General features: G+C 38.2%; 1 protein-coding gene across 6 annotated transcripts in view; it reads left to right on the top strand.

Annotated features, from left to right (window-relative positions):
- ATRNL1 (attractin like 1) overlaps positions 1 to 17,334 on the top strand; it is a 527,881-nt gene that overhangs the window by 328,649 nt on the left and 181,898 nt on the right. Inside the window, exon 27 of one of the 6 annotated variants that reach the window (XM_063338746.1) lies at positions 4,764 to 4,799. The exons of the other annotated variants lie outside the window; for them this stretch is intronic. Coding sequence (XP_063194816.1) covers positions 4,764 to 4,784 — 21 coding nt within the window. The 3' untranslated portion in view covers positions 4,785 to 4,799. Of the gene's footprint in view, positions 1 to 4,763; positions 4,800 to 17,334 lie in introns of those variants that run through there. 6 annotated transcript variants of the gene reach the window in all.

The following is a 17,334-nucleotide window of genomic DNA, read 5'->3' as shown; positions in this document are numbered from 1 at the left end:
TTTTTCCTTCGAAGTATGTTTAAGGTCAACTTGGAAAGGAAGAAAGAAAGGTTGGAAGAGAGAAAGTAGAAGTTTGTTTAGCATAAGCCTCCTGCTATTTATTTACATACCATATGCTTCCTCATGCACATTCACACCGGATGATTTTATTTGGATAGACAACTGAAACATCAAAAAAGTAACAACAGTTTTTGCACAGTGTGAGGCTTCTATTACAGCAGCCTGCCATCCACTGCTAAGTTCACTTCTCAGCTGAGCAGTTTTGAGTGCAATACAAAGAGAGAAAGCTGGCACTTAGTGTCATTGTCACAGTATTGAAAACCACCACAATTCATAACCATGCTCATTTTCCTTCGTTGAAAACAGTTCCACAGCTTCCAATATCACATTTTAGCTTAGTGGCCTGAAAAATACACTTGTGCAAATATTCTGTCTGCTGACTGTTGGTAATAATTTCTGAACCCAGTCACCAACTTTACCTGGATTACTTACATACAATGTCCAAAAGTGCTCAGTTTCTACAACGTCTTGTTTAGAGGAAGCAAGCCCAGATTTGTGAGAGCAAAGCCAAGAGAGCTGAGCATTTAGCTGTTCTTTACTCCAGTCAGCCTCCCAGTTAGGGGATATGTGTTACCCAAACCACCAGCATAACCCCGCCATCAGCCCCACAACACAACCACACTCTGGCTGTGGTACGTGCTGTTTGCCCAGCTAAAGTGCTAGGGAACATGGAATAGAGGAGAAGGAATTATCCTGGAAGGTATTAGGGATATACAGTGGAGTCGAGGGTTATGTGAGGGACCTTATAGGGTGTGTGGATTCGAGGAAGGCTTAAGAGTGATGAAGCTATAGGGGTTATGGAGAATTGAAAAAAAAATAAAAAATCTATTAGCATCTCTTTGCTCTCTCCTGCTTCCACTTCTGTTTCTCTGGGGACCGCGAGCAAGAGATGTATTTGTGCCTAAGAATGGTAGGATCTTATGATACAGGAATAAAGACGTTTGGATCCAAAAGCTTTGTGTTGTACCCAAAAGCATTCAGATTTATATTGTGTCTATAGAAATGGATAATTTCATAGTTTCCAAATGTGCTTTCTACTTCTTTGAAAATGCTGGAAAGCAATGTTCAGTTGAGCATAACAAACAATATGTTTATTAACAAGGAAGTATATAAAAATCTTTGTGAGGGGAAGAAAAGAACTATAGGTTACTTGGGTTTTTTGTGTGAAGAAGGGCAAGATAGAGGGATGGTATGAAGTGAAAGGGAAAGAAGGGAAGCTTTATACGGTAGCATAATTAAACCATTAACAGCTTATGCTGAGATCCAAATGGATACGTGATTAATTTCATTTTCCTGAAGTGGGGCTCAGGTCTCCAAAAGATGTCAAAGCAAAGCTTTAGATACCCATTAAACCTACACAAAGTAATACTGTTTTGCAAATGTTTGCCACTCCAAGTTTCAGTGCTGCTTGTCAGCTGAAAATTAACAACATGCACAAAACTAGTTGCTAAATCAGAATCTCTGGGACTTCGTAAACACACATTTAACTGAACAACCTCTTTTTTTTCTTTCTTTTGCGTATACATTAATGTTTTTCCTTGCATCATGTAGGAAGACTGCCTAGTACAAAAGGGAACTATCCGTACTGTGATCCAAGTGCCTTAAGTAAAATTTCATAAATGAGGAATGTTTGTTTTGAGTAGCTAAGTGAATGAAATTTGGACTTGCTGGAAATTGAGGTTGTAAGCCTAGCATTGCCAGAAGTGAACGCTGTGCCACCAAAACTTTCTGTTTTGTAAGGCAAGAGAAATGAGATCTCTTCAATATGAAGGGCTCTAAGCGGACAGGGTGATCAATACCAGTCAGCGGCAGAGCTGAGAGGAGAACTCCTGTCCTCCCGCTGGAGGACTCCCGTCTTCCAAGCCACAGGGATGACAGTAATAGCTGCTGTCATTGTTTCCAGAGATGTGGGTCTGTGTCCCTGATGAAACAATGTTTAGTAGAGGCTTGAAGCATTCTCAGGCTTCAATTCAACAAAATATTGACAAATATATTTTAGACTCATCATTCTGCAACAAAGCAAAAAAAAATATCCTCGCGTCCTGCTGAAACTTGTGTTCAGAAGACCTGCCTGTGCCCACTCTATCACCTTAGGGAGCACTAAATTCCATCCAATTAAAATAAACACTCTTTGAAATAATGATGATAATTATGGACACATCAACTAGCTGATTATGTAGGTTGAGCTCTATCAATGTCGTTAATGTGCACACTTGCATTATGTGCCCCAAAAGATCAGGATGTTTCATAAATATTTCTTATATCAGACATGTTGAAAAAAATTACGCTTTCCAGCATGACATAGAGGTTTACAAGCATTTGAGTCAAATGACCTATTATCTAACAATGCATTGTTTCACTTTGCAGGAAGTTAGAGTCCTTTGGAGGCTTTTGAGATAAAGTCAGCATGCCGAGAAATGCTTTATATATTCGTTCAATGGTGGTGATAAAATTAAGGGGGTTCTAATATTTCTTTGGGTAGATTAACATAGTTTTTTTCTTTTAGCAAGAACTAGCGATATTGTATTAATGTAACAATATACCTTTTATGGGTGTAAATAGAAATTCTGTTTATGTTGTAGAGGAGTTTTGCAATTTGCCCTACGACTATTTCTTGGTCGTGCAGAAACATGTAAACATATATAACATTACTAACATGGGTGATTCCGTTGTTTTCAGTAGCTCTGGTTAGGTATTTGCTTTCATGTTTTAGGATTGCTGGTTTAATGAGGAAGCTTTATCGAAGTCTGAGTAATATGGATTAAATTAGTATTATTCTCAAGCCAAAATGTCTTTACATCTTGAAATAGTAAATCTGTTGAGGTATCAGGGAGCAGTAGCAGGAGTGGGCTGCCCAGCAGGGGATGACGAGCTGGGAGCTGGGGATGACACATGGCACTGGTCCTGGCACAGAGGAGCAAAGCAGGGCTGGCGACTGCCGTCAGGCTCAGCCACCGCACAGCGAGCGCTAGACGAGCCTGCAGCGACGGGGGCCAAGCCATGGAGCCAAGTCAGCAGGGCAAGGTCAGGCTCTGCAAGGTACAAAGCCAGGTAGAGGCCTGCCTACAGCCTAGCTCTGGAAGGACCAGGTCCTGGGCTTCCATGCAGCTCCCGAGCCAGGGGCAGATACTGGGAGGGCTAGTCTTCCAGATCCTCCAGGGCTGTTCCCAGCTCACACGGCTGCCCAGGGTCACAGCTGAACTGCTAAGAGCAGGGCAGAAGACACAAGGCTCAACACTGTGGTTGGCACAACAGGTACCTTAGTGCAACAGCCAGGAGCTCTCAAAGCGTACAGGTTGATACCTCGGTTATAGCATGCAAATGCACTGCCTGTTAAAAAACCTTCTTTAATAAGGCTGAGTATTGCAGGCTATGTCTGTGTTAGAAAGTAATTCAGGACCCTGGGGTACACCAGTAGAAGTAGCTGAGGCTCCTACATATCCCTTGTATGGAGTTCAGGAGATTTCCAACCAGACTTAGTCTGCTTTCCCATACTGCACATTCCTACCCTGTGTATGCTTCAGTTTTCCAAAGGACTGCTCATACATACCTCGGAACACTCGCAGACCCATCGGGATTGTAGCATTATGGTGCACACATGAAACACATGAATTTCTTGTTTGATTTTGTCCAAAAAGAGTTTAGTGCACCAAAACTTCTCTGTGAACCTAGCCAAAGACAGAAAGAAGGGATGGACAGAGGATTAGCTTCAAAACCACGCTTCTGTATTTGACCAAAACGGTAATGGTACTTTCTTTATATGTTCCCCTCTCTCTTTCTGCCTTGCCAACTCCTTTCTGCTCTGTAGAAATTTCGCTCCTGTAGAAAGTTCTGCAACACTTCCATCCAAGATACTTATTCACAATGGGACCCACAATAAAAAAATCTGGAACTTGATATCTGTGCCTCTTTTGAGTTAGAACTTATTTGGGACATAAACTGTATTTCTGTTTTGTAGCTTTCACCACTGCTTTAACATTTAATTAAATAGTAATAAAGATCAATACATAGTGAGTTCTTTGTAGTGAAGATGTTACGTTTCTTTTTTATTCTGCAGTGTCATTTTTTATATTAAGAATTATTTTACTGTGAAAAAATTGTTATAAATAGGTGCCCAAAAAATCCTTTTTAATCTTTGCTTTTAGCTAAGAGCACCAAAGGAAGGCTTTATTTAAAATCTGTTTTATCGAAAGTTTGAGTGTGTGTCTAATAAAATTCTTTCTGGACTGCTATCCTGTATGCTTAGTTTCAGATTGCAAAGAATTTTGTCAAAGTTATAAACCCTCTGAAATAGGGACATTAAAGAGTATCTAACAGACCATTAACTATAGGGGTAGTATCAAGCGTAGCTTTAATGTCATACAGATCTCACCTTTTAGAAAGTTTCGGTACACAGTGATGTGAATTTTAAGTGTGGTAGTCAAATATTTCGAACACATATATGGTTAGACTTAAACAAAAGAAAAACCTTGTTCTTTCCCCCCCCGCTACGTTGAGTGAAATACAACCCCAAAATGCAAGAAATACACCTTGAAAATTAGCATTACATCTTTATTGGATGTAAGAGCTGAAAACGGAAATAAGGAAGTTATCAGAAGGCTAATGTTAAGTATTTCTAGGTCTAAACAATTTAAATTAAGTTGTTGGATTTTTGAGAAACCTCAGAAGAAAATAAAGCTATCTTATTTTTGTCCTTGCCGTAGAAGAACGCTAAATCCATTTAGGACATGGAATCTTTTGCCTCTCTGAAGACCTCTGGTCTGGAAGAAGCACTCAGAAGTAAAAACCAAAACCACACAATACTAACTGTAGCTTTCAAATGAACCTCAGATCACCTGTCATCTCTGTCAGACTCCATTTTCCACTGCACTAAGTGAAGAAAAAAAGTGGTCACCGTAAAAATGCCTTTAATATGGCAGTTTCAAGTATCATTAAGCTCTGTTCCATCTGCTTAAAGAGAATATGGCCATCTAATTGCTAAGACCGTTGTTACAGACCAAGCAGCCAAGCAGGCAGATTTATCATATGGAGTCTGAAAGAAATTCAGCTCAGTTGATGTTCTACTGCTGTTTGTTGAATTATTATGAATGCACTCAAAAAGTTTGTAACTTCCTCATTTAATGTTTATTCCGTATAGAGATAAGTAAGCAATCGAAAATCATCATTTTGAACTGTATGGTATATAGTTCATTATCTCTTGCTGGCTCAATAATTAACGCTTTAGGAACTTTTAAACCATAGGACTCAAAGCACTTTACAGCAGTAGGTAGGTATCATATCAGTTTACAGGTGAAGACGCAGGTGTGACAGTAATAAGTCGTAGACGAAACGGCATATAGAGTGAGCAAGTTCAAGTAAAGATCTGAGGGCTCTCTACTGAACCTTGTTATTTCTTTCTATGGTCTCTCTACTACATGTTTTTGCCTCCCCCTGTCCTCCATTCTTTTACTGTTCTACTCTTCACTTCTCTTTCACTTTAAGCTACCTCTGTTTGTTCAAGTTGATGGATCCTGAAACACTTCTGAAAACCGTGTGTTAGGAATTTTAAGTTCAGCATTACCAACTTAAAGAAAAGGTCTTGGAAAAGATTCAGTATTGACTTTGTCAGCTGCTTCTACTGTACAATTGATTTATTTGTCTCTCTGTTGCTTTATTATTACATCCCTCCCCATTTAATCTGCCAAGGAATAAGGACGGCTTAGCGGAAAAGGGGAAAAGGAGGGAAAAACCAGTTGAAATTAAATGGATGTTAAGGAAACTTTAGATGAAGCATTCCTAATAAATATCCCTTAAGACAGACTTTTTGCTGAAGATATCAAATGAAGCATACCGTTGTTTCTTTTCCTGCATCCAGATCGACATTAAATAGATATAAGTAAAAGCACCACGTACCCTCAGAATCACAGAATGCTAGGGTTGGAAGGGACCTCTGGAGATCATCCAGTCCAACCCCCCTGCCAGAGCAGGGTCACCCAGAGCAGGCTGCACAGGAACATGTCCAGGTGGGTTTGGAATGTCTCCAGAGATGGAGACTCCACCACCTCTCTGGGCAGCCTGTGCCAGGGCTCTGCCACCCTCAAAGTAAAGAAGTTCCTCCTCACGTTTAGGTGGAACTTCCTATGCTCAAGTTTGTGCCCATTACCTCTTGTCCTGTTGCTGGGCACCACTGAAAAGAGCCTGTCCCCATCCTCCCGACGCCCACCCTTTAAGTATTTATACGTGTTGATAAGATCCCCCCTCAGCCGTCTTTTTTCCAGACTGAAGAGACCCAAATCCCTCAGGCTTTCTTCATAAGAGAGGTGTTGCAGTCCCCTCAGCATCTTCATAGCCCGAAGTAGTATGAAATGTGCTGTCAACATATTCTGGTGTGCTGGCTGGAAATGTTTTTAAGTTAATAAAATCAAACTGATTTTCTTCAAAGGTGAGATGTTTTGCCGTTCTTGGCAAGGTAAGTCAGTCAGATTTAAGTTTGAAGTGTTTAGCTTCAACTTCTCTGAGTAAAGAGAGAGCCAAAAAGTTGAATTAGAATATTCAGGAAATGTATGTCCTTTTATATACATAATAATCAAAGGAACAACTGAAGCAGTAGTGTTCTTTTTTTCTCTTTATCCAAAAGATTTCACAAAAATATTAGAAAACATATCCCGAAAGAATTTTTTGGAGACAGTTCTGAGTAAAATAAACTTGAATGAAGCATCAGTTGTAGCATTTTGGCAAAATATTTAGTATCGTGTAGTTATAAATTATAGGAAAACATTTTAGGTAAGATGGGACAGAAATATTTGTAGTCACAAACATGCTCCCTGAGATTAAGCTTTTTTATCAAAATAGTTAAAAGCAATAAATCTAATAATATAAAAGAATTAATTGATAATATTAAACAACCAAGCTGTTTCTGATGCTGAAAAATCAGTTAAAGCAGCAACATGCCCATAATTAATATCACTTCTGAATAATGTGTATGTAAGTGTATATACATGCACAAATATATTTATTTAAAAAAAATTAAAAAGCATAAATGGCAGCCTTTTGAGTGCTCATTTCTCATTTTCTAATGATTAAAAATTTGGTTTGTTCCGGAGTGCTAGTTTATTCCTGGGAGCATTTCATATAATATTGCATAGTCGCATTAAAACTTTTGTTTCCTTGAAGAAAATTGTGGGTTTGTAATCCTTTTTAGAAGTAAACATTCTTATTTATGAAGGAAATGCTCTATATTTTGCCATGCAAGAAAAGAAACAGTTTTTACTGGGTTCAACATTTAACATATACATAGCACATATCTGGTTGGCTGTAGGTAAAGTTATAACGTCTAAGATTTTGTTATTTTGGCCACAGATTAAAGCATTTCAGTGGGTACCAGGGCTGAACTGTCCTTCTGTTAAACTACAGAAGAGTAGGGAGCTGTACACCTCAAAGCATATATATTTGAACAGAGGGCTTGAATTTGCAACACTATATGCTTTGCATTAAATGCACACTCATCAAAATAATTAAAGAGGAATTGTAAGCTGACGTTAGCGCTGGTGGGAAGATGCAGTCCTCCTTTGTGTACATGTCACCTCTGTGTGGTGCAGCACGTGAATGTAATTTTCTGGTTTTAAAATGAATAATAAAATTACTTTTGAAATACTTGTGGTTAATGAGAAAACTCAATTTGCAGAAAGTGTACTCTTGGAATACTTCTGTGACATTCCAAGCGTGCTTCCTCATATGCAGTTATTACGCAAATATTACTGCTTTGGCAAATGACCTTTGCCATGTGATGTTTTGTAATTGAGCGAGGTTATTGAATGCTATAGATTTTTAGGGTTTTGGTTGTTTTTTTAGCAGTGGTTTCTGTGACAATGTTACACATAAGACAGAAAGACTAATTGCTGACAGTAAAAGCCTCTACAATTGTAACTGATGCTTTTCTGCGTTTTAAAATGTCAGGAAATGAGACATTTAAAAATATTTAGCATTTATTAGTGTTTCCTGAAACATGGTTGCTATGGATGGCAGCTCATCTTTTCCAGTAAATGTGAGAACTGTGATTGTGTCCAGCTTTTCTTTTCCAGCTGTCACTAGCGGAGTGTCATAATATTTAGAGATACGCTCTATACCTGTCAGAGTTTGTTACAGTTCAGTGATGCATGGTGAAGTGTGAGGGACATAGTCTTCCTACACTACTAACGGTATAAATGCGGAGATGATGCTTCACAATGACTCCTTGTTCAAGGTCAGTACAAAGAAGCTCATCTATAGTGTTCAAGAGCTCACTTATTAATTGTTGAGTTCTAGAATGCAAGGCCAAGTTCTTTAATATATCTATAATTTTATGGAAGTATTCCTGGGTATTTCTGAGAAATACAACAAACTTTTATAACAAGTGCAATTTTTCCCTACAATTTCTCTTTCAAAATGAACTGATTTAATCATCTGAAATTATTTCTTTGTTCAAATCCTTTGAAATTAAATACGATAGCGTTAAGCTTTTGCTATTTTACCTGAGGATTAGTCCTGGTGGTATTTGAAGATATAACTGAAGGGGTACCTCTGACTAATACTTATTCTGGTAATTTTTATAGAACCTTGGAAAAAATTAAAACTTGCTAGCTAAGGGATTATTGTAAGCATATAAGAATAATATACAACCAACTTATTAGCCTTATTCTTCTGTTTTGCTAAAATATGCAATTTTAGGGCTTTAACACCTCAGGTGCTCTCGGCTTATTTTGTGAATGCCATTTAAACACATGCTGGTGTGAGCTCTTCCATTAGAATATTTGCATGCGCTACTTTTGCAGGTGCTAATTATCTAATAAAAATACTTGCTAATTTACAGATGTTCTGTTACTGCACTATTGTCCTGTAACCTTTTTTCTGTTACACTGTTCCCTTGAAATCATAGGGCCATAAAGGAGGTATGACTAATTGCATTATTAATGGCATATTGAGGTGTTTGGGTTCTTGGAAAGGCTTCTTTTTAGTTATATTTTAATCTAAATAAATGCATAAAAATATTTCAATTTTCTGTTAAAGACCTACAGCTCCACAAACTTGAGCCACATTTTCTTTTTGAATGAAACACTATTTAAATCATACAATAGAAAAAAATCCTTTAGACAAAACAGTTTCAGGTAGAAAGTAGTTTTGAAACTCTGAGAGAAATTGTTATGAAAAACATCTTTAAATCAGAAGTACGCATCTTCGACAAGATCTGATGAAATCATCTCAGTGGTTGTGGCTCCTAATAGAGCAGCGGTAGCGGCATTCACCAAGCTCCTGGGGAGCATCTCCCCAAACCTGCAAATGGCTCAGAACAGCACAGACCCCGTGGTGTCACCGGGGCTGAGGTGGGTGAGATCTTCGGAGTAGACTGTCTGCTGCGGTGCATCCTTCTCGCTTCCAAGTGTTAAACTCCATAGCATTTCTTGAGGCAGTGAGGGGTTGGGACTCTCCTGATGTCTCCATTCATCATCTGTCTTTTGTATTGCAAGATTTGAGAGGAAGACATCGTGTTTTCTTGCTCTGTTTATGGGGTGGGTTTTTTTTAAACTGTGCTGAGTATAAAAGAGGAGAAGTGGGACCAGCCTGAAACATGATGTATAGTCTAGTACATATGCTAGTTTTAGAAGAGCCTACCTGAGACTCATAAAGTCAGCAACATGCTTGGTCAGTTTGTTTTCTGGGCACTCATGGGGGACAAGAACAAGGAAATGTGCCCTTACTTGCTACAGGTTTTTGGCTCCTCTTATATCACTTCAACCTCCAGGGCAATGATGTATAGGAGATCAGGACTTCAGTTTCCAGCAAAGGCTCCCTTCGCAGATTTGAGGGAAAAAATAGTATATATTTCTTGCTTATGTCACAGAAGGAAGCATGGATGCCTATTGAGACCTGAAAAGGTAGTACGATTGAGTGATTTTGGTGTATTTTTGCTTTTGGTTGTAATGTAGGTTAGTTCACCTACACATCAATTGATGTTAACGTTAGAAGTCTCTGAATAACTTAAAAGTATACTATAGAGATTACAAAGATCACTTTAAGGTATAAATTTTGCTGAGGAACTAAACCGCTTTAAGCCTTGAAAACTTTACCCTTATCCTCATGTTTATCGAAAAGCAACCCAATGTCCATTGTGTATTTTGCTATTTGACATTAAAACAGAACACTCTAAAGAGCTATATGGGTATGAACTGAAGGTGTGTAATATTAGGCCTGAAAGCTAAAGTCCTACAGTTAAGCTTACGATCATTTAGAGAATATAGCAATGGCATATATGAGCTTAAAAATTACTTTTATTATAATCCATTAATCTGTTTACCATGTTTGCTCCTTTCCTTAAATATTTGTCTGAAATATCTCTGGCTGGATAATGGTAAAGGGATCAGAAGAAGAGAGACAAGGATTTGTTTGAGGGTAGAAAAAATGCTTATACAGAGAGAGACTGAAGATCTCAATGTAGTTAGCAGAATGAAGGTTAAGAGGTGATCTGATTAGAGTTTATCTCCTCTTTAGGGAGAAAATTACCAGCTTTAAGGTGAGTTCTTTAATTTAGCAGGAAATGGTACAGCAAGATCCTATAAAGGGAAATATAGCTTCTCGAAGGTTTCAGGGGTTCTCTATCACTAAATAAATGTTGTATGGTTGATGCATAAACTACTGGGGGCAATACTTTTAAGTATGTTACGGATCAAGTCAGACTGGATCATCATAATAGCTCCTTGGTGGGCCATTGCTTTGGTCCTTACGTGGCCATTAGAATGTCACCTTTTCTGAAAGTATGCATCATTCTTCTTTTATGCGCATACTGATCTATTCTTGCATTTTCTTAGTATGTGAGTATGTGAGTATATGTGTCTCATCATGAGGTAGGACAACAGCTGACAGGTCTGTATTACAGTTGTCATAGTTTACTTGAAAATAATTGCAAGTGCCCAATAACTACAATTAGTTTGTAGGTCTTCTATTATGTTTATAGTCAATACAGTAAGTATTTTTCTGTTATTTTGCCTTATTGTACCACGTTATAACCTAAGCTGCTTTAAACATCACAAATTTCTGCATTCATATAGCTAAGGAAAATATTGGAATATATTAACAGTAGATTGTCGTTAGTTTGAGTCCATCTCCTTTCATGAGTGAGCTATGTATTGGCTGCCAGGTTATGTGTGGAACAATTTCATTTTCACTGGTGCAGCATAAAACCTTGCCATGCAGTGACAATTACTGAGACCTATATCCCATAAAATGTACTTTAATTTTTTCTCCCTCTGTAGTGTTTGGGAGCAACTTAGACCTCTTGAGCACTTGTAGATTTACACTGAAATCATTGCCACCAAATTGTTTTTTTAAGCATAGATTGCAAATCTTTTAAAGCATTTATTAGAATCTATGTCATATGCTGCAATTAACTTGCCATTACTTGCAGCTGCCCTTTCCAGTGAAAAGATTAGAAGATGGGAATTTATAATCAGGAAACCTCAACACAGCTGTCAAAAAAGACTTGGGATCAGTACAAATAGTCTCAAGAGACAACTTGAAAGGCAGATTTGAACTGTGAACTTCTATGTCAGAATTTTGATTGCCAAGGACCCTTCTAGGTCACACAACAAGGATAATGAGTGCTGCAGACTTAAATGCTCTTGGACAAAAGTTTATTATAACTGCACAGAGAAATAGCCCAAATATGTCACAGTAGATTCATGGTTATTACCGAAACAATGCATTAATGTTGGCAGTCACTTGAAATATGGTATGTATATAATAGTTTCATTTAGTATCACTTAAAGGTCTCTACTGCAAAGAGGCATGACCTGTCACTGATGTATGCTGCTATAAGAAAATATGAGAGTTATCCCTTTCCTTTGACAAGTTTCAGATCACTCATCTACTGTACAAAACAGGAGGAATGTAGGGTAAGTTACAAAGAACTTAATTCACCACTTTGCTGGGTGGTTCTTCTGCTAGAAATTCAGGTGATTGTCCCCAAAATAAGGAACATCAGAAGATCATCTATAGCTTTTATTTTAATTTAAACAAGCAACCGTTTACTCGTAATGAAAAGAGTAGCTTTAAAGCTTCTTGGTTTTCCTTTTTTTTTTGTTGGCCAAAGAGATTTCATTTGAAAAAACATTCTCAGATGTATATGTAGTTTATTGAGATTCTTAATTCAGAAAAGAAATGTAGTATGCCAAAATAAATACATAATAAGAAAGCATCTGTGTCTGCCGTAGAACTGACAAAAACTAAAAGAAATTATTGCTTTTCTGAAGGAAAGCAAAAGTTGTCTTCTCTAGTCTCTGTCTGCTGTTACCTTGGTAAAGAATCAATGTTTATGTTACTGTCAAGCTATTATGACACAGTTTTCAAACTGACTTGCATGTCGTGCTATGGTGTTTGCGAAGATAGTGAATGTCACCAGTTTTCAGTAGGAATATGGAAAACAAGATTAGTGCCTCCATAAAGTGCAGTAAATAACTTTGTCATTGCAGCTGATGCTAGGAAGACTGTGAGTTTGGATCTTACCATAAACTCTGATAGCACCTGAAGTGACAGCAATGATTTCAAGATCTCTAGTGCTGCAATTTTTAAATCACTGCAGAAATGAAATAAGGAAAGACAGTAGAAGTTCTTGGAAAAAAAACCCTACAACTTTTGTTTTACGTTTAAAAGAACAAATGCAGTTAATCTGATAATGAAATCCATCAGGTTTGAGATTTTATTTCTGTACGTATTCAGAAGTGTAGCCCTATTGAGGAGATTGTATTGACTGTGTAATTCAGAATGCAACAAAACAATGAAAGAAGAGTTTAATAAGGTGGAACTGATTGGGTTGGACATTCGTATACCTCTGTGAGTATTGTTTAATTGTGCATGAGATTGAGTTGTTAAATAAGCAGACTAATATAAACTGAGTAACACAAGAAAGAACTAATAAGATATCACAAAAATAATTTTTTCTAATATATAGTTCTTAATTATAGTGTTTTACACTCAATGCTGTATGCTTGAAAGCTTACATTTCATGTCTCTGTTGAAGGAAGCAAAATAAATGTTATTTACCAATACCAGAATTTCTCTTAGGTACATACATTATGTGCTTGACACTTAAGACATGCAAGAATTCATGGATTAATTGAAATGCTGGTTGATACTGCAGATACACCTGGAAGGTGTAACAGAGAAAGCTTAGGATGCATTTGTGATCTTATTTCACAAATACACAGAATGAGTGGCTGACAGACAATTAGATGTCCAGATCAGGGATGCACACAGTATTGATTTTTCATTCAAGTACGATGGTCTGTCTTTCAGATGTAAACGTATCTGTTCTTCCTTACCCAGCTGTGCCATTGGAAAAGGTTATAATAACCCTGTTTCTAACCCCAGCTGCTCATCAGTGCCGTCTGCTGAAGGTTATCATGCTCTCAGCTGTGCTGATTGAATTGCCAGGGCTCACTTAGCCCGTTTCAATCAAAAGGATCTGGGCTACCAAAGATGCACTGTTTAAATAATTTAAGCTAACCTGGGGCTAATTATCTTTGGCAAAGAGGGTGTCTATTGACCGTGTTGGTTGTTGTCATGTCTGGGAAAGGTATGTGTCTACAGCCTTTGATTTCTCATTATTTGGTTACTCCATCCAACTTAGTAACTCCTCAAGATGATCCTGAACAGAAGCTGGTTGTTGTACTGAGGGGAGCCTTTTCTTTAACTGTGTTGGCACTGACCAAGCTCACATATACAAGTGAAAAGTTTGGCAGTGGTGTGGGGGTGCAGGGGGACTCCACAAAGGATTTGTGCAATGTAGTCTGTATGTTGGGGGGTGCTGGTGGTTGTTGTTCATCTGAAAAGATTGTACGGTAACTGAACAGAAACCTGTGATTCTTGCTTTGGCTTCGTTTATTTACATGTAAATGGATGAGTTGGGGAGATGGAAATGAAGATATTTCATTTATCTTGCTTCCAAGCCAGCTTCTGCGCTTTCTGCAGTCACCACAGAATTTGAGGTAATAAGCAGGCTAAACATAAAAAGACTAGATCATTTTACAGGTTAAGAGTTGATGATAGTTCTGGTAGTCTGCGAGTTCATGACTTGTGCAAGGGGAATCTGGATGAATTGTATATGGTGTGTGCTTTAATTGGTCAGAGTCACTGCAGTGTGGTTAATGAAATACAGTGCCACGTATATTGCATAGGTTGTGGCAGTCTAATTTTTAACTTGAGATATGTCTCCCGCATAGCACTGTGCCATCACAAGAAATAGTGTCCCTAAAGCACCACTGAAAGTGGACGTGGCCGATGAAGAAGGCAGTTGGGATCAGTGATGTACTTATAACAGACTTAGTCAATGTCAGATTTTTATTCGTCTTTGTCTGTCATCAGGCATGTATGGGGTACACAGCGAGTGATGCTGATTTCAGCCTAACGTGATTTGTCTTTATTGTGTACACATCTTCAAGAGCAAGGGCCAGATACGTATCTTCCATGTATCTCATACAATGTTGTCCTCTTAGAAGGGGGAGCTCTCTTTCCCCAAAGCTGTATGCTTCTCTGAAACCATTGTATTTGACAATAGTTAAATTAAGGCTTCCTTCCTAAAAGGTGAAGTGGGCTTCAGTGCCTCTTTTCTTCTGTTTTCAGAAGTCTGGAGGATGTAAGTGACGCTACTCAGCATCACATGATCATTTGCCCTCCCTGAAAATAATCTTATACCAGAGTAAAGCTTTTCCTTGATTTACTTAGGGTACTGAAGTGAAGTACTATATAACAGAACGTATAGCACCTAATTTAAGCAAAGATGTGCTGGAAAAGCAGCGCTTCTCATTTAGAGTGCTAGACATGACTTGGGCTACGTGTGGTTTTAAGGCTAGCTTCACTTCAGGGCTGGCTGGAAAAGACCTTGGTGAAACAGCTGATAGGTGGGGCATGACCTACTAGGGAGCAGAACTTCTAAGCTTTAGATTCATTATATACCTTTTTTATTACTTATTGCATCATTTTATGATTTACTTCATCACTGCCAGTTAATAACCTGAGTTATATATGCAGATTGTCTCAAAGTACACATCCTGAGACTCAAAAATCTGTCACACATCTGTCTTTCCTTTACTCCTGACATCTAGTATTTCGCTGCTGGTGCTCAGTGTGCATTTGCAAATTGTGTTGCCTTCTTTTCTGTTCTGATTCTCAAAGCAGTTGGTATGCTCGTAGGCTCATCTAATTTCTTAAAACTTTCTCCTCCTTCCTTGAAGTTTTCATGTGAGTTGTGAATTCTTCATTCAGCTCTCCTTATCAGTTTGCTGAAAAATAAAATCACCAGCACAATCCTTCTATCATACCACTTCCGATAGGTCTTCAGTTGATATTATCATTTATAAGCATTATATTTGGACTTGACCATTCCGTATAAGCTAACCAAACATAGAAAGCTCGAGAGCACCATAGGAAAAAAAAAATATCAAAAGTGTTTCTCAAAAGGTTGTTTTTGTGGATTTGGGGGTTTTTGTGTTTTGTTTTGCTTTATGGTTTGTTTTTTGTTTTGTTTTGTTTTTTTTTTTCCAAATAACAAAGCAACATGATAAAGCTAGCCCATTTAAGTGGTAATGAAAAGGTATTTTCCTAAAGACTTTTTCACAAAGGAAATGTATGTAGCACTGTGAATTTCTCTTCTTGTAATTTAGGCTGTATTAGGAGCAAACTGTTAGATGTGAGAAAATTACCTGAAAAGTTATTCAGCGTGAAGTATTTATGTTGTGGTGGTTGGTCTTTCATTGAATAGTGAAGGGAAGCAAGCATTGAAGATAACGAACTTCAGGTGAAGTATCACTTGAGCATTAAAAAAGTATTCCCCTGGGACCAATGCTGACTAAATTTTAGAAACACAGATTTCTAAATAGCTGATTTGATAAAATGTTCTCTACTGCACTGTTTCATGGTGAGCTGGGGAAGAGGCTTTGCGAAGCTACACAGTATTTTGGATTTACAATAAATGACATGGGATGTCTGCCATAAGGGTATTTCATGTGAATTAACACAAAACTTAATTCTTAACTTTCTAAACTTAACACAAGACTTATTTCGCATGAATTAACACAAAAATTTCTTCACAAGTGTCCCTTCGTAGACCAACATGCAGTATATGTAATTAGATTTCTGTTAATCATGAAAACAGCTGTTTCATCAAGTCATCCTATTTTGAAATTTGTCAGCATTAACAAGCACACAGTTATAAAAATGTTCTCCAAGTAGAAACTCTGCAGGATTCTAGGTTAACAGAAAGGCATCTGTGGTTTACACCAAGGAGGATCTGACTCCTTATCATTAGTATTTTGCTCATGCACTGTAAAAGAGAAGCTGATTCTTCTCAGTGCTAACAGTGGGCACAAAATGATTTAATATGTCGGCATTGATGTTTGTCAGAATGAAGTTTAAGGTTAGAATGGGATCGATTTAAATATCTATGGTGCGCTAGACAGCCTGACCCTGTGAGTTTAACACAACATGGGATGCTGGGGAAGCTTCCTACTATGAGGAGTTGTTCTGTCTGCCCTCTTTAGGACCATCAGACATGATGGCTTGTACTGTAACTCACTCTGAAACCGCAGAATATCTTTGAATCATAGAGTCTTCGTGTTGGAAAGGACCTTTGAGATCATCGAGTCCAACCAAACAACCTACAATCTCTGCCACTAGAGCATGCCCTGAAGTGCCACATCTAGACGTTTCTTAAACACCTCTAGGGATGGTGACTCAACCACCTCCCTGGGCAGGCTGTTCCAGTGCCTGACCACTCTTTCAGTAAAGTCATTCTTCCTAATATCTAATCTAAACCTCCCCTGCCACAACTTCAGACCATTCCCTCTGGTCCTGTCATTATTCATCTAGGAGAAGAGGCCAACACCCACCTCTCTACACCCTCCTTTCAGGTAGTTGTAGAAGGCAATGAGGTCTCCCCTCAGCCTCCTCTTCTCCAAGCTAAACATGCCCAGCTCCCTCAGCCTCTCCTCATATGACCTGGTCTCCAGACCCCTCACCAGCCTGGTAGCTCTCCTCTGGACACGCTCCAGCACTTCAATGTCCCTCTTGTACAGAGAATTGAACTGCAGTGCAAAGTTATAAAATAAAATTAATTGCAGTAAAAATAATTATTTAAAATACACTTCCAAAACAGAAGTCCGTAACTGCAAAGACTGGTTTTTAGTGTTTGTTTTTATACGCCTTTATAGCAGGCAAACACAAATAAGCAAAAAATAAGAACTAATTCCTCATCATAACAGGATTCAAGTA

Source organism: Chroicocephalus ridibundus, chromosome 6 (assembly GCF_963924245.1).
Source record: "Chroicocephalus ridibundus chromosome 6, bChrRid1.1, whole genome shotgun sequence".
Classification (NCBI taxonomy): domain Eukaryota; kingdom Metazoa; phylum Chordata; class Aves; order Charadriiformes; family Laridae; genus Chroicocephalus; species Chroicocephalus ridibundus.
Note: the sequence above shows the minus strand (reverse complement) of the source record. Positions and strands in the feature narration are given on the sequence as shown.